Here is a 25,914-nt window from a genome sequence, read left to right on the forward strand (position 1 = left end):
GTTCTTATTGGTTCTCTAGGACAGAGTTGAAAAGTTCTCCAAGGTGGGGAGGGATATGTGTGTCTTGACCACGTGATTGCGAACAGCTCCCGTTCACGCAACACAGTGCAACGTAGAAGCAAAGTGCCTTGATGATGCGGGGCTGAGAGACCCTGGCTAAAAACATCTTTCTTGGAATCATCTTAACAAACTTGATGTGTGTATGTGTGTATGTGTGTATGTGTGTATGTGTGTATGTGTGTATCTATATCTATATCACACAGGTCCTCAAGACTGCAGGGATTCCAAAGTGGCTGTTCGTTATTTGGCATTTCATGACCATAGTTTATGAGGCCCGCTCACAATGTGTTGCTGGACCCTCCGGCAGTGAAGAGGTTAACAAGGCGGCCAGCGCAGGGTTAAGGCAAAAGTCCTCTTGCAAGCTACAATGCACAACACAGGCTTTTTATTTCCTCTTGCAATGGCCCAACTTCCAACAGCGGAAATGTCTGTAATTAAAAAGACACAGCTCCAAAGCTTTTAACATCTGAAACCAACTAGTGAGACACAGTTTTTTGCTTCCTGGGTTTGACTCCCGGGCCCCCAGAAGTCCCAGCATTTAGAGAGGGGGACATTACAGTTATCATAAAGGGGTGATCCCTTTCACAGCAAAGGGGGCTATGGGTAATTTGACTGTTTGTGAGCAGGAGGCTTTTCAAATGTGATTAGTTTTTATTAGACATGCAATTCAACATATCTAGAGTAACATAACATGGGAGATATTAGATGCAGTGCCTGCTTGGACCAAAATGAACCAATGGCAGTGACATGTTTAGGGGGTTAAATCTGGGTGACTGACACCTTTTTACAAAGGTCTGACACCTAGAACTATTTTTACATAGTTTTTGAAGGTAGTTTATCAATGTTTGATTTCCTCTGGCTTCTCCCTTGTGGTCGTGATCACGAGGTAGACCCGTTGAAGGGGAGTTGGGAGAGGGGGATGTCGAGCTTTGGGTGGAGTGATGTCCTCACCTACTGAAGTGAACAGAAGTTTGCACCGGCAAAGCCCCTCTCTTCCGCCTTATCTTTATTGGCTCTAACAGGACAGGGTGAGCTAGAGGTTGCCGAAAACTTGAGTGACAAGCGCTCCCCAATTCAGAGTGCCCTGAAGAATAGAAACATGACACTATTTTAGTTGATTTGAATATGTTTTTTCATAAACTAGGATGCATTGAATTTTCTTATGGGCAGGTGCCTTGGGGGCTGGGAGTAGTGGTGCATGAGGGGTATTGACTGTCCCCTCTGGATTTGAACATGGGGCAGAGAACAGTTCTCCACTTCCAACTGGCAAAGTAGTCAATCAACGACGCCAGACGTACCAGGTTCATACATCAAAGGGCACTTTCTCATTTCGTAGGGGATGATTGGGCTGACTGCTCCAAAGGAGAGGCCACCCCGATCGAAATCGTCGCGGTTATGGGATCTCTCCTGGTGTTACTGCCACACCCCCAGTACTCTAAAGGTTTCCTGCAGGTTTATCAACTAAATACATCAAGGGTATCAACAAGGTACAGAAGGGTTGCATAGGTTAGAGAAAGAGGGGTGTTAGAAGAAGAGGTGGGAGGCTCAGGGGAAACATAAGGAAGTCCTTCACTGAAAGGGCAATGAGTGCATAGACTAGCTTCCCAGCAGAGGTGGTGGGGGCTTATACAGTAAAGGTTGAAATGTGCTTGGGATAGACACAAGAATACCCTAAATATAAATGCGAGATGCAAATCTTAGGCTGCGTCCATAGAGGGGGGAGCCGTGCGGACGCTGAGGCTCGTCTGCGCAATCAGGAGCGATTGCATGAACTAGCAGACGAGACAGCGTGCGCGATCGGGAGGCGGGGGGAGGCTGGGTACTGATGACACTGGGCCAATAGCCCGCGAAGCGCCAAAGTCACGGCGCCGTGACGTTGACGCTGCTTAGCTCTGATTGGAGGTTTTCAGCCGACAGCGCGCTCAGAAACAGGTTCTGCTGTCGGCTGAAAATCCCTGCGCCTCAGCACGCCTGCGGACGCTCGCGGGAGCCCCCTCTCAAGACATCCTCATTGAGGATGACCGGGCTCATCGCGGAGCGTCCGCACGGCTCAGCGCTGACTGTCCTTCTATGGACTCAGCCTTATAGTGCGGTTGTACAGCAGGTAGGAGAGTCAGCAGACTAGGTCCCAGATTCACTAAATGGTGATAAACTTCAGCACGCTTTAATTTATTTTTATTTATAAAATAGTTAACCCGGAAGTAATATATTGAGCGTTGCGTCTCGTTTTCACGCATGTACTGGGCACAGAGTTATGAGCACAATACTGTACATGGTTACATTAGATGAACAGGGTGATACATTATATTTAAAAACATTGCATGAACAGAATGGGACTTTAAGATGTGCTAAAGCTTAGCACCATTTAGTGAATCTAGGCCCAGGTGGACCAAGTGTTTCTTATCTGTCGCATTTTATTTGTTTTAATCTTTAGCGAATGTTTTTTGGTGATCAGAATGCAAAGCGCCAGGGTTAGGTTCTAATTTCGCCATGTAATTCTGCAGCCATCTTTGAATGAAACAGATAATCATAAGTAGCTGATGCACTTGAATTTCATGTTCCCGGATAAAAGCAACATCTTAATTTTTCACAACATACAAATAAGTGAAACGGCCACGTGAAGGCTGAATTGAATCCTTATCAGGAAGCAGATTACACCGAGAAGTTGTTTAATAAAAAAATATAAACTCTCGTGATCCGCTACCTGGGGCTGCCCCTTTTAACAACCTCATTTGTCTGTGTCATGCCACACTCGGCAGACCTGCGGGGGTGACCCCGTAACTGAAACTCTGCAGAAGGCAGGAAGTCGGGAGGATATCCTGCAAGTAAGGAGCGGGTCAGAGCAGTAACTGAAGAGCAGCATCAAACACTTGCAAAACCAACCCCAATGCCACTTAGCAATGTCTAGCAGAGGTAGCCGTAAAGGGAGAAAGCACTCGCCCGTCTCACACCTTCTCTAGCGTTTTCCCTGTCCGTCTCGAGTACTAAGGAAGCATTAGGTTGTCATGGACTCTTTGAGCCCGCAGAATTGTACGGCCGGAGTGGTAGTAATTGTCACCGTCTTGCAAGCCACCCAAAGTGTAAAGTCAGTAATAGGCCGTGTCAAGCTGGGTATGTAATGAAGAAGAAGCAGGAAACATGGCCATGCTGGCGTGTGCCAACCAGGGAGCGGGACTAAAGTGCCCGGTTTGTTGCCACGACAACGCCTGCTGAGGCTTTGCCCGGGGAATGCATTCTAAGCATGGCTCGGGTTTCCACGCGGTAACCCTTTCTCTGCCAGAGGGGATCCAGCAACGAACTGCAGAGCTGCACTGTGCATAGGATTCTCCATGCACAAGTCCTTGCCCCTAGAGCTTACACTCGAATGTTGGTGCCTGAGGCACCGGGAGATTTTATTGTATCGTATGCCTTTATTTATATAGCGCCAGTAATGTACATAGCGCTTCACAGTAGTAATACGCGTGGTAATCAAATAAATAACAGCTAATATAAATAACAGATCATGGGAATAAGTGCTTCAGACATAAAAGTAACATTAAGGAAGAGGAGTCCCTGCCCCGAGGAGCTTACAGTCTAATTGGTAGGTAGGGACAATGTACAGAGACAGTAGGAGGGAGTTCTGGTAAGTGGGTCTGCAGGGGGCCAAGCTTTATATCATGTGTCCAGTATTATCCACAGTGCTATTCGTATGCTTGTTTAAGCAAGTGGGTCTTAAGGTGGGTCTTAAAGGTGGATAGAGTGGGTGCTAGTCGGGTATTGAGGGGAAGGGCATTCCAGAGGTGCGGGGCAGTCAGTGAACACGATAGTGACCATACTTGAGGTCTCAAGGAGACACTGGGAATTTAAACACTAAGCACCCACTTCAGAGGCAGGGACATTACCACTATGCTACTGCAGGGGGGCGCAAACTTTTTTCCCTGCGCCCCCCTGCCGGCTGTCCCCTCACTCCCGCGCCCCCCCCCAACCCCAACTTACCCTCGCTCCGGCGTAATGACGTCACGTTGCCATAGCAACGTGACGTCACATGACCCCGCAGCGTCATTTTGACGCCGCATTGCCATGGCGACGCCGGAAGGAAGCCGCCGGAGCCACGGGTAAGTATGGTTTACAGAGGCCCTGCAGCTCCCCCGGCACTTAATTTAAGTGCCTTCGGGAAGCGCGCGGGGCCTCTGTAAACCCCGCGCCCCCCGTCGGCAGTCTCGCGCCCCCCCTGGGGGTCGCGCCCACAGTTTGCGCACCGCTGTGCTACTGCACAATGCCTGAATTTTCTTTTAGCATGTAATTACCAGGAAGACCTTTAAAGATAAAAAATGATTTATCTAGGAATCAATCCCTTACTTCCAACCCATTAACCCATTAGGTTCTGGAGGGGTCAGCAACACATTTGCACGGACAAAAACACAACCTTTTTATGGCTCATTTGTGACTCCAGACGAGTTGCATGTATGGCGCTTTTTATTTCCGAAGCGGAATTGGCCTTGCTTACAGCAGGAGACTCTGCACATTGTTTGCATACTGACGGATCACACACAGGATTAAAGAGATCTATATCTTTGAAATCAAAAGACCCCAAAAAAACATCTATTTTAGCGTGTGAGGTTAACACTTTACATGAATGAATAAATGGTTAAGAGCAGTTAAAAAGCAGAGTTCTTCTCTCTCTTTAAAATCTGTTCAAGTGCTGTTACTTTCTCCTGCGGATGCGCTGCTTATGAAAGCGTCTGTTCTTCTTGTGGTTTGCAGAAATTGACCCAAAATTCGTTTGGCGCTCTCTTAAAAAGAATTACTGCTGTGGATAGTCTAACTCAGGGGTGTCAGTCAGTCGCCAAGGGTCACCAACCGGCCAGGTTTTATGGATATCCCTGTTTCAGTATAGGTGGTCACCTGTGCTGAAGCAGGAATAAGGTTTTTTTTTTTTGTTTTTTTTTTTTAATTTTAAATTGAAAATCAGCTTCATTTAAACTGCTAAACATGAAATTGTGCTCCGATGACTTTTCATCAAATATAATTACTTGCAAGGAGTAAAATTATAAGTTCAATAAACCTTTGAACCCTTTGAGTGCCCGAGACAGTCACTGTGTCATGAGATCTGGCACATGAGGCAGTGGCTACTTTATGCCCAGGGAGTGCTTATTTTTCAGGTTAGATCCTGTCCTGTGTTCCCATGGAGCGCGGGACGCCATCTGCAGTGAAGAGGAGGACTCTTCCGTTTACGGGTTGCCGCGGTCACATGACCGCGCTGTGCCGCAGGGGCCATGGCACTGTGGCCCCTCCGACTTGCAAATGATTAAAGAGGCAATCCAAGCGGGCGATTTTTTTTTTGTTGTTGTTTGTTTTACATAGGTTTGAAGCAGTGGGGACCCCCTGCATCCAGGGATCCGTACCTCCGTAGGGGGGTCCCGATTGCCGCTCGGCTAGCAGGGATTAGGCAATGGCAAATTTTCAGAGCTCCCTCGCCCTGCAGGCCAACAGGAAGCCGTGACGTCATCAGCTTCCTATTGGCCCACGGGAGCTTTAAACTTTAAAGCACAGCTAAAGCCGCTACCGGCACACCCCCATACCTCTGCATGATATCTCTGAGATACCTCTGTATCTTGGGAAGCTGGCGGTCCCAGGAGATGAAATTAATGGGGTTCAGGTCCGGAGACCCCCTGCTTCAATCCTATGTTAATACAGCAACAAAATTGCCCCTTGGATGGCTCTTTTAAAGAGCTTGACTATCGAGTTTTACAGTGCTAAAGCAACGCTTTGCTTTGGATTGTGCGATTGTACCATGCAAAGCAATACCACTTTTTAAAAAACATGTTTGCAAAGCACAGGAGGCGGTGCAAGGGTTAAGGTTCACGAGGAATGCTGTGGAAGGATTTGCAGGGGCCGTCGTTAGGGGGAGGGCGAGCTTCATGGGGTGCACGGCCCTGGAGCTGTTGGTTTTGGCTGTGTCCACAGACTCTCCATTGTCTTGCAAATGATTTCTGCATGGGCTGTAAAGTGAATTCAGCTGGAGCAGCCCGGCTCCGATCCTACAGCTGATAAATCAGGCAGGGGGCTGTGAAAGACCCCTCCATAGCCACAGGGAGGGGGGGGGGGGGCGGCAAGGCCCCGTAGCCCAGCGGCACAGTGACCAAGGGGGGTATGTGCAGGAAATGCAAATTAGGGGTGGTAGGAGGGAGAGGGGTTCTGGACCCCCCCCCCCCCCAACAAAATGGCATTGTAATGGAAAAGTGTTAGATTTGTTTTTGTTTTTATCAGTGAGGCGGACTCCAAACACGTGAGCGGTGACTGGTCTGTGCGCGATGTTCCGGGTTCAGTTTACAAATGTTTGTTCAAATCGATCGCGATATTTGTCCGACGGTAAAAAGTTTGCGCAGTTTTTCTTCAATGGATCTGGCCGCGTCCCGAGTTTGGTGCTTTTTCTTTCACATAAACCGAGCTTCACTGTCTCATCCAATTTCTCCCAGAGCGTTGCGGGAATAGTGAAGCTTGGGGAGGATAGCGCAAACTGCGCTAGAAGTAATCAAAATGAGCGATTTCTATTGAAAGTCTTGACTGTCCAAAATTCGCCAGTGTCTCACGATTGTGAGCATCCAGGCTCATCAGTGAGAGAGGACGGCCTGGTACTTAGGGGGGTCATTCTATATAAGGGGTGGCCAACTCCGGTCCTCAAGGGCCTCCAAAAGGTCAGGGTTTCAGGATACACCTGCTTCAGCACAGGTGGCTCATTCGAATGTAAAAAAAATAAAAATTCAACATCAATAAAAGTAATGGTGGTAGGACTTTTAGAAAAGCCTGATGTGAGAAACAGGAGAGAGATTCCTTAGCTCACATTTGGGCTGACAGAAGGAGAGCTGAGAAGCCAGCACACAGACACTGTTTGGAGCACAACGGCTGTGCTGAGATCAAGACACCCAGAGACCTATATTTCCTGGATACAGGGGACTCAGGAACCTGCCAGAGACTGACATGGAGGGCCACCTGCTTATGGTACCACCTGAGACTTTGGGGTGATTGGCTGGTAATGGGAATATCCCTCCAGTCCTGCAGATAGGGTCTGGGAAAGTTAGCCCTTACAAAAGGGATAGGGGTTTGTTATTTTGTTGTTTTTGTATGTTTTGTCTGGATAAAGGAACATGCTCAATAAAGCCAAGATATCATTTCACCTTAAAAAAAAAAAAAAAGTAATGGTAAAAAAATTAAAATAATGTTACATAAAAGCAACTCCGATTTCAGTCTTGTTAACCTTTTAGTTCCAATTAATTGTTGGCAAATACGCCCAATACGCAGACATTTAGATGTGGGCAGTGCCCTAATGAACCCTTTCAATGCTGGGTGTTATAGGGCCGGCATGCTGATCCTTCTTTTCTTTTTTTTGCTTGTACATATCAGGAAGTTGTATATGGGGGACAAAGGATCATATTCCAGCATTAAAAGGGTTAATTAAAGCAGCAATTCGTTCAAAATCCTGTGTGTTTAAAATAAATCAAAAAAATACAAAATCAGTTGTGTAGAATGAGATAATTACTGCATATTTTCAAACTCCATTCCCTTTTTTAACGTATCAAGCTTCCTTGGGTTGCTATAGCAACTATTTAGGAAGCCACAGTACTTCCTTTTTGGAAAGAGGCGGCCATATTGCATGGCCTGGGAAGCAGGATCTTTGCTGATTGATCACGGGAGAGCGGATCGATCGGCAGTTTGGATGATTGCATTGCCTTAAATGTAAGGAACTGCTGCATTTATTAAAACAAAAATATGGCCAAGAGAAAGATGCCCCTTGAGAATGAGACCATGTAACAGTACTATGCTTGATGTATAATAAAATTAATATATCTCTCTGAAACCTCTTTTATAGAAAGCGGGCCTTGTCACAGCTGACCCTGTGGGTTTGTAATCGTGCTCCTACCCTCAGTCAATAGCGGGAAAGACCTCTTGCTCACCTGACCAGTGGGGTTAGGATTTTGTCTAAAAATTCACCGGCTAAATCCAGGACGTCCAGGTCAGCAGTCGGTTGTGAAGCTTTGCTCCACTCCTGTGATCCGGCTTACGGATACCACTTCTGTGAAGGAAGACCAATAAGTAGGGTGACTAGATGTCCCGGTGTAGCCGGGACAGTCTCCGTTTTTAGGGCTCTGTCCCGGTTTTCTATCCAGGTGGCGAGCGCCGACTGCACACGCGCAAAGAGCGTTTGCCGACCAGCACGAGCAACCGGCAAACGCCGTTCACGCATGCGCAGTCGGCAAATGCCGATCACACGAGTAAACGGCAAGCGCTCTTCACGCATGCGCTGTCAGCAAGCGCGACTGCGCGTGCGTGACATTTTTTCTGTTTTTTTTCCGGTACAAATATGGTCACCCTACTAATGAGAGGTGGCAGTGGTCAGGGCAGTAACACTTACCCAACTTTTAGTTTGCACACATTTTCAGGGTCTAAAAGGTGTAAGTCAATTTAAATCTACTTATACTGGCCAGGCTCTTCCCCTCCCCCCCCCCCTTTCTTTTGTAAGGCATCAGGTACCTGGATTTTAAAAGCCATCACTGCAGTTAGCTCACATTGGTGATGTGGGACTGCAGTGTTTTCCACCTTTGCAGTCAGAATAACGCATTGCTCACTGCAGCACTGCGCCTTTAAATAAACACTATAACCTGCACATTTGCAAAGCTCCAAAGCGCACGGCATAATATGCATATGCGACCTGGAAGGAAGGCATCCATCCAGCAATAGCATAACAATATTTGTATGGTGGTGCCGTTATGAATACAAAGCGAGCCTAACAGAGCAGGATATAGCAGCCATGGGAGCAGCAAAAGCAGAAAGCTCTTTAGTGTGGCTGGGCAGGCTGCTCTACATTTCTCCCCAAACAAATCCAAGGGAAAGAAAATGATCGGTAATGTCTTGATGCGATCTATCAGCTTTCCCCCATAGATTGCAGAAGGCAAAGGCTAAGGGAATCAGATCGGTACAGAGTGTTCTGAATCAAGCTGGAGTGAATATTCAGCAAACAGTGTATGTATATTATGCAGCCCCAAACACGATAGCATATCATACATGACGACAGAAGGCTATACAAAATTATATATTGGGGGATGATCACTTTTTCCCTGCCGTGAAGCCCTTTTTTATCCAGGGTTTAAAGTGGCAATGGATCAAGCTATTTCAATCTCTTGCTCCATATGCATCATCGTTCTGATTGTGTTTTTTTGGGGGGGGGGGGGTTTGCAAATTTTAAAGGTAGAAATAGGTGACAAGAAGTCATTGGAATTTGAACCTGGGTTACCAATGGACCACTCCTGCTGATTTTTATGATGCTACGCTGCCTCCTAAAAGTGCAATTCCCCCGAATATGACCTATTTTCAACGTGGGGTGCCTTTTTAAAGTAGTGCTATTTCTTCCCCTCCCCCACGGACCCTCTGGCACTGATGGATTCTTTCGCCAGTTCGGAAGTGAAGAGGAAAGGGGAGGGTCAGCCCCTACAACACCAGCAAATGCCCATGACGTAAAGTGTATGTCATAGGGGCCTCTGGTCTGACACTTCATGAATTGTGTCATTAGGGCAGCGAAGGGCTTACTTAACCTTTCCTGAACTAGGGCTCTCTCCCAATTTACCCATGATCACCTGACCTCTTGGGCCCCTTAGTTCCTGGTATAAAAAAGGATTTTAATTTGTAGTTTCTAAAAATAAACTTCCAATATGACTGTTGGGGTAACCATTAGAAAGCCATAATGTCATCTCCTGGTGGTCACAACTTTTTTTGGCGCTGGGTCAAGTCTTGGCCCTACTGGACAGAACCCTTTGCCGCTTGGGAGCTGGGAGGTCTCTGGGAGTCGGGCGATTGTGTATCCTGCCTGGTTCAGGTAAGTAAAAAAAAACAACCAAATAAAACACTCAAATTGTGATTAGGCGAGACTTTTGCTCTGAAGCAGATTACCAACCTTGTTGCACAACCTGTCCCAGTGCACACTACCCACTGGAGAGAGTCTTATCTGGTATACAAATGTACATCTTTAATTACTTGAATTACAATATAATTATCCCTGTTTCACCAGAGGCAACATTTAGACAATCCCAGGGTTTCACCATGAGATAATGTCCAGGAATATATATACAGTATATCTATATCTACTGTAAATATATATATATATATATATATATATATATATATCTCGTATATATATTCTTCTGCTGCACTGACAGTCATTTAGTGAACCCCCAAGCCGAATCTTCACTGATCGATCACAGGAGAATGGCTCGATCGGCAATATAGCTAATTACTTATCATTGTGTTGATTGTATTGATGCACATACTGTATTAAAGTGGGGGGGGGGGGTTAGCTTGGACTGCTGCTTTAAAGAAAAAAATCTAATACATGCTGTAATAAAGGCAAAATCGGCAAAACATTTGCCAACTCCTATAGTCTATATGAAAACTACAAAAATTAGTTTGTTAAAAAAGTGAAAAATCTCTAATTTCATTTAATCCACATGGTGTTGGGGTACCCAATACAGAAATACATCTGGATTATTTTTGAAACAATAATTTCAATCTGTCCTTTTTTTCCAAAGGGGGTGACCCGATCTATTCCCATAAATCTTAAAGTAGATGGATGAGACCGGTGTGCCTCCAGATACAGTTCCACCATAGCATGTTTCTTCACAATAGCCCTCATGTTCAGCAATTCTTACATGTCATTCTCACAGTCTCACCTATAGATTGTAACGCTCAAGGCCACCGTTACGTATACCACGTAGTCACTCTGGCAGGTCATGAAAGGTCTAACCATAACTCATATATTTTCCTTGTGGTGTACAAGTTAGTACTTTATCTGTACATTTACATGCATGACCACGACAACGTTCCCAACAGGTCGAAGACGTTCTTGTTTCTCAGAGCTGGAATAGTTACATACCAGTTGGCCCTTAATATTTTTTACCTCTCCGTTATTTAAAGCAAGAGTACTTTGTTATGCTGATTTGGCATTATCAATAACCGTCAAACTTTTCAGTATTTAAAGAAATATATTTATTTGTAAGTGGATAAGTAGATCTAAACCAGGGGTGGCCGACTCCTGTCCTCCAGGGACCCCAAAAAGTCAGGTTTTCAGGATATCCCTGCTTCAGCACAGGTGGCTCAATCTGTGCTGAAGCATGGATATCTTGAAAAGTTGACCTGTTGGCTCTTGAGGACTGGTGTTGGCTACTCCTGACAAAACCTTAGTTCGTCTTTCTTCCAATCATTCATGGTACCAAAAGAGATGGTCTCCATGTATTTCTTGCCCGGCAAAATAGAGTTTCTACAGTCTTCAAATCATAATCTTTAGCAAGAAATGTATTCTTCATGGTTCAGTTTGTTTTAAGAAGTCCTGCAAGTCCACAGGACTATCCAGTGGGTATACATACCACTCACCAAAGGTTTAGAGTGATCACTTTCCGCACAGGGAGGAATTTCTGGCAGTAAACTTTGTAAAAGATTTGTACTGTATAACAAAAAACAGTTAAATCCAAAAAAAAGTCGTTTTAAAATTATAATTGAATGTAAATCTCAAATGATTCTCCTTTTCATGAATACATGAGACAAACTCTTAATAAAGTTGTTTCACCATTCAAAATAGAGTACGTTATATCATCTATGAAGCGATACCATATTAGGATATGATCTGTAGATATTTATCCATAGACTAATTTCATACAATGTTTTGTTCCCAACATCCCATATACAAGTTTGTATTGGAGGGAACAACTTTTTATTCCCATTGATTTTACAGTAAGTTGCAAAAAATACTGATCAACAAACCATCAAATTACTGTTCAAAAATGCAAAAGCCAAGAATTTCCAAGAGCATCGGATTTGTGTTCATTCAACCCGCAGGTCTGCCACCTAAAACCTATTTAATTGGTTCACAAAATTACAGTCTATAATTATATGCATGTAAATCTGTATTTATAGTGAGAATAGGGTACAGAGTGACCCTGAAGGTTTACCTCTTCTCCTGACATTAATTAAACTTTTATGATGTCCATGTAGTCCCTAATATAAGAAACCAAAGAAACCAGAAATAAATTGTAAAAAATCAGATATCGGTTCAACCCTGCCCCCAAGGCCATCAGTCTCCCGTGGGCTCTTGTCTAATGTTTTGCGTTTAAAGTAACATATATATTGATCAAATTATTTCATTTGTCACAGATGACCAACCTTACTTTTATTTTCCTAGCTGTTTAAAAAAAAAAAATATTTCAATTTTTTTATTTGAAAGGCCAAAAGCCTTCAGTAGTGTTCACAGGGCAACCCCTGCGGATTATTCAAACGTTCTCGTCTCAACCTGGCGGCACAGAGCTGTTTTACATGGAGAGTACAAAGGATTTTATTAGAAGAAGAAAAAAAAAATCCTTATTCTTGTTTTATTCTGTTCGAATATAGTTCTTTGAGCGAGCAGGGGGAAAATGACAGAGCTGAGCACGGATATCCTACTGTTCTGCGTACCGTATTCGAAATAAATATTCAACATTGTGTCCCAGTGCTGTGCAGGCCCGCCAGCAGCGAGGGGGTTAATAACGAGATACACCATTAATCATTACTTCCCGCACACGATTTAAAACAGGGTTTCGCAGAAAGGAGGTTCGATCCAAAGCGATAAATTGCACTTTTAACTGCGCTGCACTGAAATTGCACTGCCAGATCCTTGTAATGGTTTGCAGGCCAAGCAGGAATTATTGATGGGGAAAACTGTGACCTTAAGATCTCACCCAGAAGTCGCCATTTGTATTGATTTGTGTGTTGATCAGATGATGATGTGATGTCATTTGCTGCACATGGATGACTTGCACTGTCTGCATTGGGACCTTCCTAGTACACATACAGCCCGACATTCCGTGCCTACGCTCTTTAAGACATGCGTCACAATGCACGGCCCGCGCCTTTGGCAGTGAATGGGTGCAGCGCCTTATGACTGACATAGATTGCAAGCTCTTTGGGGGCAGACGTTCTGTGCTCAATAAATATTAAGTTTATTGTTAGCCTGTGAGGGTGTTCTAGGATCTCAAAAGCTTGTGTGGCACTAAAACGACGGGAAATGCTCATGCTTTGTCCATTAACGAAGATCACAGGGTTGCATCCAATCTACAGATCATACAGTAAAACAGACCTCACAAGGTTAAAAAAAAAAAAATGTGGTCCGCAAAGCAGGGAAGTTACTCTGCCTTTCAGAACTGACACATCCCTGCCCATCTAATCATTATGTAGGGGCCGCTTGCAAATGAAGCAACTATGTCTGCTGCTCCCGCTTGCTAAATTGGTGACATCTGTCACAGAGAGGATTAGTCATATTTCATTTAAATAAGTCACTGACTCCTGAAATGAACTGCAGGGTCTGACTGAGGAGAGGGGGGGGAGGCTCTTCTGCTCATTGTTTGAGCCTCCAGCCTCCCTGGTTTTTCCTGCCTTGTCTACTCTGATGGATCTGGCAGGAATGTGCTACGTGTATACAGTGTACTTGTAGAGACTTGAGGGGAGGGGGGGGGGGGGGAGAGGAGGCGAGGCAGAGATCTACAATTAGCGAGAAAATGTACAACAAAGGAGAGACTGCATCCTAATGCGTTAATGGGAAGACGACTGGGAGACAGGCTGGTTCCCCGGTGGGATAAAACTTACGTTTTTATTCATTCGAAGGATTTATTTTTTTATGTAGAATTGATGCAACACTCCGTCGAATTTTCACAGGCTCTGTTCCAAAGAGCTTGCGGTCTAATTTTGGTGCACGTCAAGGGATCGATTGGGAAAAAGAAAATAAATAATGCGTTCATCGTTATTTCTTGTTAACCAGTTGAATGGTTAACAAGCAGTAATTGCTACCGAAAATGTTGTATCTAGACTGCAAAATTTCTTACCCAAGCATTTTTAGCGTAGAAACACTGGTTACTTAACCCTTTCTTTCCCATATGCCAGAGCACTGCATTGGTTATAATAATAATAGTAATCAGAATAGTAATAAAAATATTATTAAGTAATCCTATTAGCCTGCGGTTTGGCAACCAGTTTGAACCCATTCAAGAGAGAGAGGAAACAGCGGCACCTAAAACCGTGTGGATCTCGGGAAGCACGGGTTCCCCCGGAGCTGAAAATAACGAGGGTCCCCACGGTTCCAATTAGGTAAAATAATCAATGTAGGGGAAAAAAAAGAGCAGTGTAGATTGCTGCTTTAAATGTCATAGCCCTGTCTGCACCGCAGTATCACGTCTGTACGCGTGGCTCTCGATCCTCTTCTGTGAGTCCACCAGCCACACCAGGGTTTAAGGATAACCAAATACCCTTAGACACAGGTGAACACACCTTCTCTGCATACGACCAAGATATTGATTGTCTCAAAGACCTGGTCTGGCTCAGGGCCCCGACAGGCGGTTTGAAACACACTGGTTTATAGTATGGCCTGATGCTGGACATTCCAGTTATAAGACACAAGGTCCATTCTGTGGGCTGTAACACGCCCCTTATCTGTTCCCACAAATTTGGTGTATTCCCGAAGGCCTCTTGGCAAGAAGATGGTTGACCATATTTATCTTTTGGAGCACCTTGAACTGAGTTTTGGTTTATACAGTTTAAAAGTAGAGTTCACTTTATTGAGGAAAAAAGGATGGGCATAGTGTTAATCTCACTGCCTTTAAAGCAGGTGTGCACAGTTTAAAACCCAGTGCTAATTCCTTCTGACCTTGGGCAAGTTACTTGGCCCATGTTTACCAAGCCGTGCTATTCCATAAGATAACTTCCAGCACGACTTTGTATATATGGTCCTTAACGACCCATTGAATGGGGCTGTAAGGTGCCTTCCAGCATGGAAGGGGTCTTATGGAGTAGCACTTCTTGGTAAATATGGCCCTCGCTAATTCTGTAGTCAGGGCACCCAAAATAAGTTTGGTTTGTAAGGACAGGAACTTAATTCATCTCCTAAATACTATTCTGAGCCGCATAGACTATCGATGCTATAAAGAAATATATTAATATAATGCATAGAAATGCACATTTGGAACACCTCCAAATCTGTGACAATTAAGCAACCGATAGGGAATGTATAACAGGAATAGATTATATAATGTTAAATATTTTTATTATATTTTGGGATCCTCTATACTCAAGGGGAGTCGTTAAATTAGACTGCATAGCTGGTTTACAAAAGTTCCAAATTGCATCAGGTCTGCACTGTCACCATAGGCCGAAAGCATCAGCGAACACCCCTATGATATTTAACCAAGGGTTTTGTTTCAGGGCAATAATAGAAGAAACCGTGAATTCTCCATGTAAGATGCTCAAGAAGGGAGCTTGTAATGATGTTAAATGACCTACAGATGTTGGTAGATGCTCCTAGGCAATCTGGATAAACGTGTTCTGTCTGCACGTGTCATAAACAGCCAGCAAAACAGCCCTGAACATGAGTCCACATCCCAAGCAAATTTCTATCTGTTTACCAGTGATCCTGTTTAAAGGGACAGTCCTTCCTAGGAGAAGGAACTGATGTCCGTGTTATGTTCAGGTTACGTGTAGGAGATGGACACCATATTTAAAACTAGTCATACAAGTAGAAGTATTTTATAATACTTTTTTTTTTAAACTTTCTTAGTAACTATAAAGGATTGATGGTTTTTACCATCTTTACTTTATCTCTTTTGCGATGAGAGGCGTTTGTTCAGACTTTCCCCCCTTGTGTTGTTTAGCTAATGGTGCCAACCGTATTAGTTTACAGAGATAATGGGAAGAACAATGATTACCAGATAGGATTCGAATTAAACGGACCCAACGAAAATAGAAACGGACTCCTTTTTACACACGAGCCAAATAACTGAAGCTGCTTTAAGACAGGGGGGGTCAACTCCGGTCCTCAAGGGCCGCCAACAGGTCAGGTTTTCAGGATATCCCTGCTTCAGCACACCACCTGTGTGTGACTGAGCCACCTGTGCTGAAGCTGGGATATCCTGAAAACCTGACCTGTTGGTGGCCCTTGCGGACTGGAGTTGACCACCCATGGTTTAGAAGAACCGATTTTTTTTCTTGAAGGAAGCCGATTACATAGATCACATGGTTTCAAGGAACCTTTTCTAAACTGATCACTGCGTTGCTGGGCTCTCTGGCAGCAAGAGGTCAGTCTTGTTACTTTGGGGAGAGCCGGTGACCTAAATAAATGCCAGATCAGGCTTTGATAAAGTACACCCCACTTGGGGTGGGATAAATATAATCCCATATCAACAGTGACTGTGTCATCATCAGGTGTAGTTCGCGGGAACCTGCCACCGCTGGCCACTTTGCCACTAAGGTAGCTGCCTAAGCCCTTACCCTAAAGAAACCCCTACCCTAAGCCCGTACCCTAAAAAAACCCTACCGTAAGCCCGTACCCTAAAACCGTCTACCCTTAGCACGTACCCTAAAACCCCCTACCCTAAAAAACCCCTACCCTAAGCCCGTACCCTAAAACCCCTTAAATTAACCCCCTACCCTAAGCAGTAATAAAACTTACCTTATCAGCGGCCGGTGGCGGGGATTTCAGCGGTGGATTGGCTGCGGCGGAGGCTTTGTGTGGCCGAACCACGGCGACCAATCGGTTGCGGCGAAACGGCCTCAACCAAATGTCCCATTCCCCTAGTTCCAGCATCCCTCACCCGTCATGAGCTCTGTGTCTGGTTAGCAGCACTGCAGACTGCATTGTCATTTTCCACTGTTGAACTATTTATGGCTCTACATTTCTTTCCATTAGTGCTGATTTATACTCTGCCCAGCTCTCAGGTGCCTTGGATGGAGCGCAGGATCAGCACCTGAGCGTTCTTCTTATACCGTGTTATCATGGCTATTATGGAAACAAGGGCAAAGACATTGCAGTTGTGTTGGTTACTTAGGGGGGGGCTTCGTTTTTACTTAACCCCTCTGTGCTGCCGACAGGTTACAGGTGCTGTCGGTTTCATAAACACCTTAATTTCGTCTTGATCAGTGCCCACTAACTGTAGTTCTATATAAGTTACTGATTGTGATGCCTTTCAGTGGACAACAGTTATTGAGATCTCAAGAGAGTCTCTTCTTCAGACGCTCTGTATTTGTTAAGAGGTTCTGTTCATTTCATTGGGTCATTGGGTGCCATATGGCAAAGCATTATTTGCTAAATCTAGGCTTCTGTCTTGCTTGAGATCTGGGAGAGTGACTTGTCTTCTGCACACACTCAAAAGCTTGTCTAGTACTCCTTTATGCTGGTCCATTACATGGTATTACACCCATTAGGTTATCTCCCCTGAAATCCTTCTGCTGACTACATTCATTTCCGAGCACATTTACATATATCAGACAGGTCTGCAACTCTGATTTCACCATTTTCTCTTGGCTTACAGCGCTTTCACTGCAGCCAAGGATTCTGGGTACTGACATGCAAATGAGCACACAGTGTGTTACTTTTTACTTCTTGTGCATTTTAACATGGACCCCAATAAGCTTATGCCTGCCGTATTACACAGCTTTTTCAGCAGAACCTGGGTAAAAGAAGTGCAAAGCCAATAACCCTTCTCACAGACGGCTTTTTTACTGTTTTGGTCTCATCAGTGCGAGGCTGGTTATACTAGCTGTGCATATAAACTACAGAATTCTCACTTCACCTACAAGACTCTGTCTTCCTTTTAGCTCAGCTGTAATCTTTGTCCATGTTCCTGAAGCCATCTCCTCTGTGCACCACCTACTTCTATCCATCTCTCTGTATGCCAACTTCTCCCCCTTTGCCTATGGGTGCTGTGACGTCAGCATTTCATGGGAACGGAAACATTTGCTGTACTGCTCTCTCCAAACGCAGCCATGCACAATATTTCTATGCACCTACTGTACACCTTCTCTTAGATCTCTGTGTCGTGTAGCCTAGTGATCAATATTTCCCCGGTCATGGGCTTCTTGGGGACTCGAGGCCTGTCTTGGTCCAGGAGGTAACCAGGTTCAGATATGTTAAAAATAAAATGACAAAAATTGGGACCAAAAGATTGCCACCTAAAGCCTCAGTCCCACTTAGCACCATATATATTTATATTGGATTTAAAAAACGTGGTTAGCCATGTAATATCTGTACCATCTCTAATCTTGTGCCAAAAATAAAGTGTACAATAAATGACTCATAGCCAGGTCACCCCCCATGGTCCCCTGGATCCCCCTTACGACGGGGATGGTTGCAGAGGCGCGCCAGTGCAGGGAGCATTGCAGTGGGGGCTGCGGCCGATAGATGGGGCGGGGTCGCCGGTGTCCTGCGGCAGTAACGCTGGCCATCTTAGGAAGTACTCCACATGGGAAGTACACCTCCCAGGATCTTTTGGGACGTCCCGATCATGAGACAGGGCACAGCCAGCTGAGTCCCAGGGAGTACAGTTTGGCGCGAAGCAGGAACACGCCAGTCGGAGCAGGGACGCAGAGGGGTAAGGTAGTGTCTGGGTGCAAGTGGCTCCCAGACTAGGCCAGATACCCCCTTTAGGACCCAGCTAGGCCCCGACTCACATCAGATTGTGGCTGCTACAGGGAAAGCCCATAGCTAGGGACATATCCCCAGTAGCTGCCTATAGTTAGCGTATAGCACCGGTGAGACACTACGCAGTGATTATGGTCTGTGTCTGGGACCAGACCATCTATGTTAATAGACTCTAAAAGGGGCGACCCTCCAGCGAGAGTTCACCCCACACAGAGGCGGACGCCTTCGCGGATGACAACGTCGCTGGATCAGCGGATCCTTGTTTATTATTCGGCAGCACCTGGGTACTGGAGTTCCCGGGCAGGTGCTACTCCGTACACTTTTGGATGGGCCTGACATTGGGGAAGAACATCAGGGTATTGGTGCCTAGCACCCAATGTACTTTGGGGACACTCCTCTGGTGTACTGTATGCCGTGTTATAAGTACAATTACTGTGGGGTACAGGCTGCCGTGATATATGTTCAGTAAAACCCTGTTATTATATACCCGAGTATGTGATTAGTGTTAGTATTGGTTCCTGTGAGGGGTTTATCCCGCTACGCTGGGATCCCTCTCAGGTGGAGGCGCTGCACTGAGGCGACCAAGCGAGACCCCAGGCTCCCAGAGGCGGGGGCTCAGGCCTTCTAGCAGCCAAACGGGTAACAGCAGTACTTGTGGTTCCTTTAGTTATGGGGAAAAGGGGCTACAACTCTAAAAACCTAAATGGAGAGGGAGATTTTCAATGAAACCCATTTTTCATTCAAAGGAGAGTAGGACTGTGAGTTTAAAAATAAAGAGGTCATGGTATTTTGGCTATTTTAAATAATTTTTAAAGAGTGATGCTCTGGGGTTTTAAATAAATTAAACACCGTAGTGGTACTCTGGGGATTTTTAATAAAGAAAGAGTAGCAGTAACCAGGGCTTTTAGAGCATTTGGACAACACAAGTTCTTCATAGATAACATTTTAATATTACAAGCTTTTCAAACCTCCCAGATCTTTTCTATATGTGTTCTTAAGAGGTTTGGAAGCTCTGTACACTATGATTGAAAGCCTTATGTTAGTCCTCTAAAAGGGAACCTAACCTACACAGTGGTGTGTGTGTGTGATCAAGAGGAAAGTGCAAAACAAATGCAAATTGTACAGAAACCGCTCTCGGGGGGGGGGGGGGGGGGAATAAAGGTTTTACACCAAGTCAGTATTTACAACCATCAAAATTGTCTTTATTTGTTCAGACAACATCCATTCCAAATGTCTCTGCTTTTGGGCAAACAAAAAATGGCTGGTAGTGATTTTTTTTGCTTTTATTTTACAATTCTTTGCACTATTTAGTATGGCTGGATCAAGAAATATGATGTCTGCTGTAGCCGTGCTGATCACCTGCCAGCTAATACATGCTGAAAGTCAGAACAAAGCAATTTCAAATGAGGCCAGCGTTTTCTCGCCCTGTCCTGAAATACCCTTTTGTTTGGTTTGTGCATTTTTGCTACTTTTTAACGCACCAGACCTTTGTAAATGACAACAGTTTAATCCGTGCGACCATATGCACTCGAATTCTACCCTTGCTCCGTGTGACTCTCCCTATTATACCTTTTGAAATTTTGTGCATTCACTCTTACAAAAGGTTAACAACAAAAAAAGGGATCCCATTTCACCAGGAGCAGTGAATGGTTTTATGCACTCGCTCATCGTAAAGGGTCAAACAAATAGATAAAAAAATAAATAAACATAAAAATAGGGCCACAATGGCAGATGATGAATTATGTAATGTACACTTTTTTTTTTAACCTGTGTGAAAAATTAATCATTATGGATATCTTGTTTGTTGCAATCATTTTTAATTCCTCGTTATTTTTTAAACAATCTCCCTCTCCCACTCTCTGTGTGTGTGTCTCTGTGTGTGTGTCTCTCTCTCTCTCTCTCTCTCCCTCTCTCCTACTCCCCTACTCTCTCTCTCTCACACTCTCTCTCTCTCTCACCCTCTCTCTCTCACCCTCTCTCTCACCCTCTCTCTCTCACCCTCTCTCTCTCACCCTCTCTCTCACCCTCTCTCTCCCACTCTCTCTCCCACACTCTCTGCCACACACACTCTCTCCCACCCACACTCTCTCCCACTCACACTTTCTCTCTCCTCCCACTCTCTCTCTCTCTCTCTCCTCCCGCTCCCCCCTCTCTCTCTCTCTCTCTCTACTCCTGCTCACTCTCTCTCTCTCCCACTCACTCTCTCCCACTCACTCTCACCCACCCACCCTCTCTCACCCACCCAACCTCTCTCACCCACCCTCTCTCACCCACCCACCCTCTCTCACCCACCCACCCTCTCTCACCCACCCTCTCTCACCCACCCTCTCTCACCCACCCATCCTCTCTCACCCACCCACCCTCTCTCACCCACCCACCCTCGCACCCTCGCTCACCCACCCACCCTCTCATCCTCGCTCACCCACCCACCCTCTCTCACCCACCCACCCTCTCTCACTCACCCACCCACCCTCACTCACCCACCCACCCACCCTCTCTCACTCACCCACCCACCTTCTCTCACCCACCCACCCACCCACCCTCTCTCACCCACCCTCTCTCACCCACCATCTCTCTCACCCACCCACCCATCCTCTCTCCCTCTCTCCCCCACCCTCTCTCCCTCTCTCCCCCACCCTCTCTCCCTCTCTCCCCCACCCACTCTCTCCCTCTCTCCCCCACCCTCTCTCCCTCTCTCCCCCACCCTCTCTCCCCCACCCACTCTCCCTCTCTCTCACCCACCCACTCCCTCTCTCTCACCCACCCACCCACTCACTCTCTCTCTCTCTTTCACCCACCCACTCTCTCTCTCTCACCCACCCACTCTCTCTCTCACCCACCCACCCACTCTCTCTCTCACCCACCCACCCACTCTCTCTCTTCCCACTCCCTCTCTTTCCCTCACCCACCCTCTCTCTCACCCAACCCTCTCTCACTTTGTCTCCCTCTCTCACACCCAATCTCCCTCTCACCCCCTCTCTCTTTCTCTCTCTCTCTCTCTCTCTCTCTCTCTCTCTCTGTCCCTCTCTCTCTCTCAGCATTTTTAAAGGGGTTTCATGGCTTTGAAAAGGTTGAAAACGCCGGTACTATTCCATCCTTTAAATGAAGGCAAATTCTATTTAAACGTTATACAGTTGACGCACGTTTCATAGGAAGACAAAGAGGTCTGTGTGTCAACAAAGAGAAATGTGTTCTCTGACGCCGGCAATTATGTGTTTCATTTTTGCTGGTGACTGAAATGTTAGCCATTTCTTACATGTGACGCAGGTCGTTAGCCGGCAGCTTTATATCAGAGTTTGACACCGTGAAGGGGACAGACCCAGGTTTTCCATTTTATTTACTGTGTGTCCTGTTGACGCTCTTCAAATCCAACACACAGAGAAAAACCAAGTGACGGGATGCATTGATATGGCGACCCAAGGTGGAAACTTAGCATTACATGTAATACTTACATTGTCTTCATATATAGACCAATTCACTGTAATGAGAGATTCGACAATGAGCAACCGAGATGTGTGGTTTAAATGAAGGATGGGCAGGTTTGACGGGTCAAAATCCGACCATCATGAACGTCGAAGTTTGTTCGGTTGCCCGCGTCAAACGTCGTAACGAATTTTCAAATAGGAGCCAAAAATTCTGATTGGCTTATCCTGGTATTTTTCAGGTTCATGGACAAATAAACTCACAGAAACGTTTGAAAACAAATCATTCCGCTCATTTTGTGGGTTTTCTTAAAAAAAATTTTTTTGCAGAACCAATCGAGCTCCAGCAGAACCAAAGCAGCAGTGAAAGTGCCCAACCTTCGTTCACAAATCATCATTGCAAAGTCGACTATTAACATGTAGGCTAAGGTTGCCGACTCTGCTAAATTCGGATGGTCGGTCCTAAATTTGTATGGGAGGTCCCATGTCCCACCCCAAGTTGGTTGTAGGGAAGAGTTTCCAACAGAGCTGATTTTGTGAGGAATGTCCCATCCCAAGCTGGTTGTAGGATAAGGTTTCCAACTGGCCTGAATTGATGAGGAGGATCCAATGTCCCAAGCTGGTTGTAGGATAGGGTTTCTAATGGTGCTTAACCCTTTCCATGCTCTGCGGGTTTAAAACGATGGGATATTTTGGCATAGCAATCACGTGGTCGTGACCGGCCCTCAGTGACGTAAGCGGAGAATGCGTTCACCCTGTTGGGAAACAAGTAATAATGACTGTTTTATGAACGTCTTCAGGTCCTCTAGAGTGCTAAACCTCATGACGTTCAGGGAATGTCATTAGGGCAGTCTAAGAGTTCATTTGCAAGGATAGTGTTTGCCACTGTGCTAATTTTGGTCCAGAACCAAAAAAGGGTGCTTCATGTGAATGGAAGATTTGGCGTGCTAAAGCTTCGTACCCTTTTGTGCATCTGGGCCTTCGTGAGATCCCCTACATTTATAGGAAGATCTCATATCCTAAGTCAAGCTTGTTGCGTCTGTGTTTCCCTCACAGATTGGCAGTCGTAAACAGCACCCACTTTCTTCTGAACCCAAGGGTCACCAGGATATAGAAGCACCAGATCTGCTCTGTGTGGCCCTCCCAGTTAGACAAGATGATTATTTTGAAAGGGAAAGTGCTGCTCTTACTCCTGTTCTTTGAATCCCAAGCTGACACACATGACGAAATTGGAGCAAACTGTGCTAAGAAGACAATGCTCAAAACAACTATAAGCATCAGTTTAACGGCAACAAAATGCATCTTGTTTCCCAGAATACAAAGTCCCCTGTATGATGCTTAAGACACTGGCTTGGTGTGGAGCCTTTGTGAGACATGTGGAATCACTCTGTGTTATTGTTCTCTGCTTTGTTTTAATCTCTTGTAACTGTATCCTACGCTGCCTCCTGCAGGACATCAGCTGCCAAAGGTTAGGTCAGGCGGTTCAAAACTGGGGGACGCCATTCGGGTTGATGGATATAATAGAAGATTAGTGATTTAGTAATTATCCTGCAGGAGGACAAGTTAATGCACAGTGATACATATTTCCTAAGCGATTCTAAGCCACAAGACACCTTGCAAGGCCATTCACTCATCACCACAAGAATGAGGGGGTTTGTTGAATGGACTGTACGATGTCTAATGTCTTAGCACCCCTTAGTAAATATGGCCCAGTATCTTGAAAACACATTTTAAAGGACATATTCAGCCCCAGTGTTTTAAAAGTGTAGTGCACTGTCTGATGTGTAAGAAATTCTAGATGTGGGGGTGGGGTTTTTTTTTGTGGGGGTTGAATGTTCCTGATAAAATCCATTTCTTTTCTAAAGCAGTGATACTCCTTGAATGTATAGTAAATAGTGGTACACCAAGGATGGAAATAAATAAATAAATATCAGTACTTATGTAAACAAAAGTAGTGGTACGCTAGGTTTGTAGGTAGAAGTGTAGTGGTACTCGTCACCCATTACCGTTCAACTTCTGAGTGTTGCATACAGGCGCTGGAAGAAACGTACAGCCCATTCAAGTCAGCAGCGATAAGGGGGTTTCCAGTGCTACAAGGTGTCTTTTATGGTAGAAAACTGCTTAGTATGTATGGACAATAAATAGTGCCTTCATGAGGTTCAAAATGGCCCTATATCAGATGTATACTGTATGTAGCGTAAATAGATTGAATGTTCTTTATTTAGTACTGGCGTACAAAGCCACGTTTCCTGTAGTATGGGACTCTCAGCATATTATGTACTTTACTTGTAAATAATACCTGTACTTGTGTTTTTGTATTCTATTTACGTAATGGTATACTGTGCAGTGATGTTGACTGCATTTGTTATTGAATTACATTTTTTTTTAAACTCTTATATACAAGCTTTTTTATTCAACACACACACACACACACACACACACACACACACACACACACACACACACACACACACACACACACACACACACACACACACACACACACACACACACACACACACACACACACACACACACACACACACACGAGCTCTACACACACACACACACACACACACACACACACACACACACACACGAGCTCTACACACACAACACAGCACATCTACACTCACAACACAGCACTTCTACACACAACACAGCACCTCTATACACAGCACAACACAGCACCTCTACACACAACACCTCTACACACAACACAGCACCTCTACACACAACACAGCACCTCTACACACACAAACTGTTGCTACACACACATACAACAGCACAGCACACACACACACACACACACACACACACACACACACACACACACACACACACACACGTATGTGTTTTTGTGTGTGATGAATAAAAATTCTTGTATATAAGAGTTTTTTTAATGTAATTCAATACAAATGCAGTCAACATATACATACATACTTGAGATTGAGCCTCTTTGCTGTTATGGTCGGTTATTGATTTAATTTTCTATATTGAGGACAGTGATGAGCAAGGACTGAGCCAGCTCTCTCTTCCCCCCCCCCCCCCCATCTTTCTGTGCCTGGTCTTAACACCCAGTCCCAGGGGTACCCCTGCTCACAATACACAAGCATCCTATCGGCCAATGGAAGCCCTCGCTGGGTCCTGGCAGGCCTTGAGATTAATTAACTGTTAAAAAGAGGCAGATAGGGAATTTGTCTCCCTGGGCTGTTAAAAGGGAAACCGTGCAGCCCCCCTCGACTTAACCACTTTGCTGCCAGAGGGGGTCCAGCAACGAATTGCGGGCAAAAGGAGTTAACCCTTTAACGTTTTTTTTTAATGGCATTGTTACTGTATTGTGATCCGTGGGATGCATCAAGCAGGAAAAGTATATTTTTGTTTAACATCTTATCAATGTTATTTGCTTCCCCGTACAAATTCAACCACTCTTAAAGTAGCAAGTTTTTTTTTTGTTTTTTTTTAAACCTTATCTGACGTGGGGTCCCTCAGACCTACCAATAGCTCCAGTGCAAACCCCCCCAACCCCCGGGATTGCTGCTTTAAAGTGACTTTATTTATTAGTTTCCAGTATTTTTAGAGGGTCCCATAAAATGGAAGGGGTTAACCAATAAGCAGTGAGGATGAGACCAGCAAGGGATTCTGGGAGAGGATGTTCCTCCTCATACAGCAGTCAATTCTTATAACTACAAAAGTCAGTAGATTTGGGGGATTTCTTTGGTTAAAAAAAAAAAAGCAGCTTTGCAGGAGAGCCAGAGGACGCTAGGGTTGCAGGTGGCTTCTCCAAAAATACTGGACACAATGGTGAAAGGTGCAACGCGCTCGAGACACACAGACACACTCAAACCTCTCACCTCCGCTCCATGCTGTTTCCTCCTGTCCTTTGCACACCCCCACGCTCCTGACACCTCCTTCTGATTGGCTGCTGCTGGGTAATGCATCAAATCAGGATGGAGGAAGCTGCCCAGTCTC

General features: G+C 45.2%; 1 protein-coding gene and 1 long non-coding RNA gene across 3 annotated transcripts in view; one reads left to right on the plus strand and one right to left on the minus strand.

The window, feature by feature from the left end:
- Window positions 1–16,817, minus strand: part of LOC142501238 (uncharacterized) — a 64,320-nt gene extending 47,503 nt beyond the window's left edge. The window contains exons 1-2 of the long non-coding RNA XR_012803446.1: window positions 16,553–16,817; window positions 13,702–13,794 (exon numbers count right to left, since the gene is read on the minus strand). This is a non-coding gene — a long non-coding RNA (uncharacterized LOC142501238). The remainder of the gene's footprint in view (window positions 1–13,701; window positions 13,795–16,552) is intronic.
- Window positions 1–25,914, plus strand: part of SSBP4 (single stranded DNA binding protein 4) — a 309,472-nt gene that overhangs the window by 164,136 nt on the left and 119,422 nt on the right. The window contains exon 1 of one of the 2 annotated variants that reach the window (XM_075610835.1): window positions 9,764–9,910. The exons of the other annotated variant lie outside the window; for it this stretch is intronic. Within the exon in view, the coding sequence (XP_075466950.1) occupies window positions 9,779–9,910 (132 nt within the window). The 5' untranslated portion in view covers window positions 9,764–9,778. Of the gene's footprint in view, window positions 1–9,763; window positions 9,911–25,914 lie in introns of those variants that run through there. 2 annotated transcript variants of the gene reach the window in all.

The sequence above is a fragment of the Ascaphus truei genome, chromosome 8 (genome assembly GCF_040206685.1).
Source record: "Ascaphus truei isolate aAscTru1 chromosome 8, aAscTru1.hap1, whole genome shotgun sequence".
Classification (NCBI taxonomy): domain Eukaryota; kingdom Metazoa; phylum Chordata; class Amphibia; order Anura; family Ascaphidae; genus Ascaphus; species Ascaphus truei.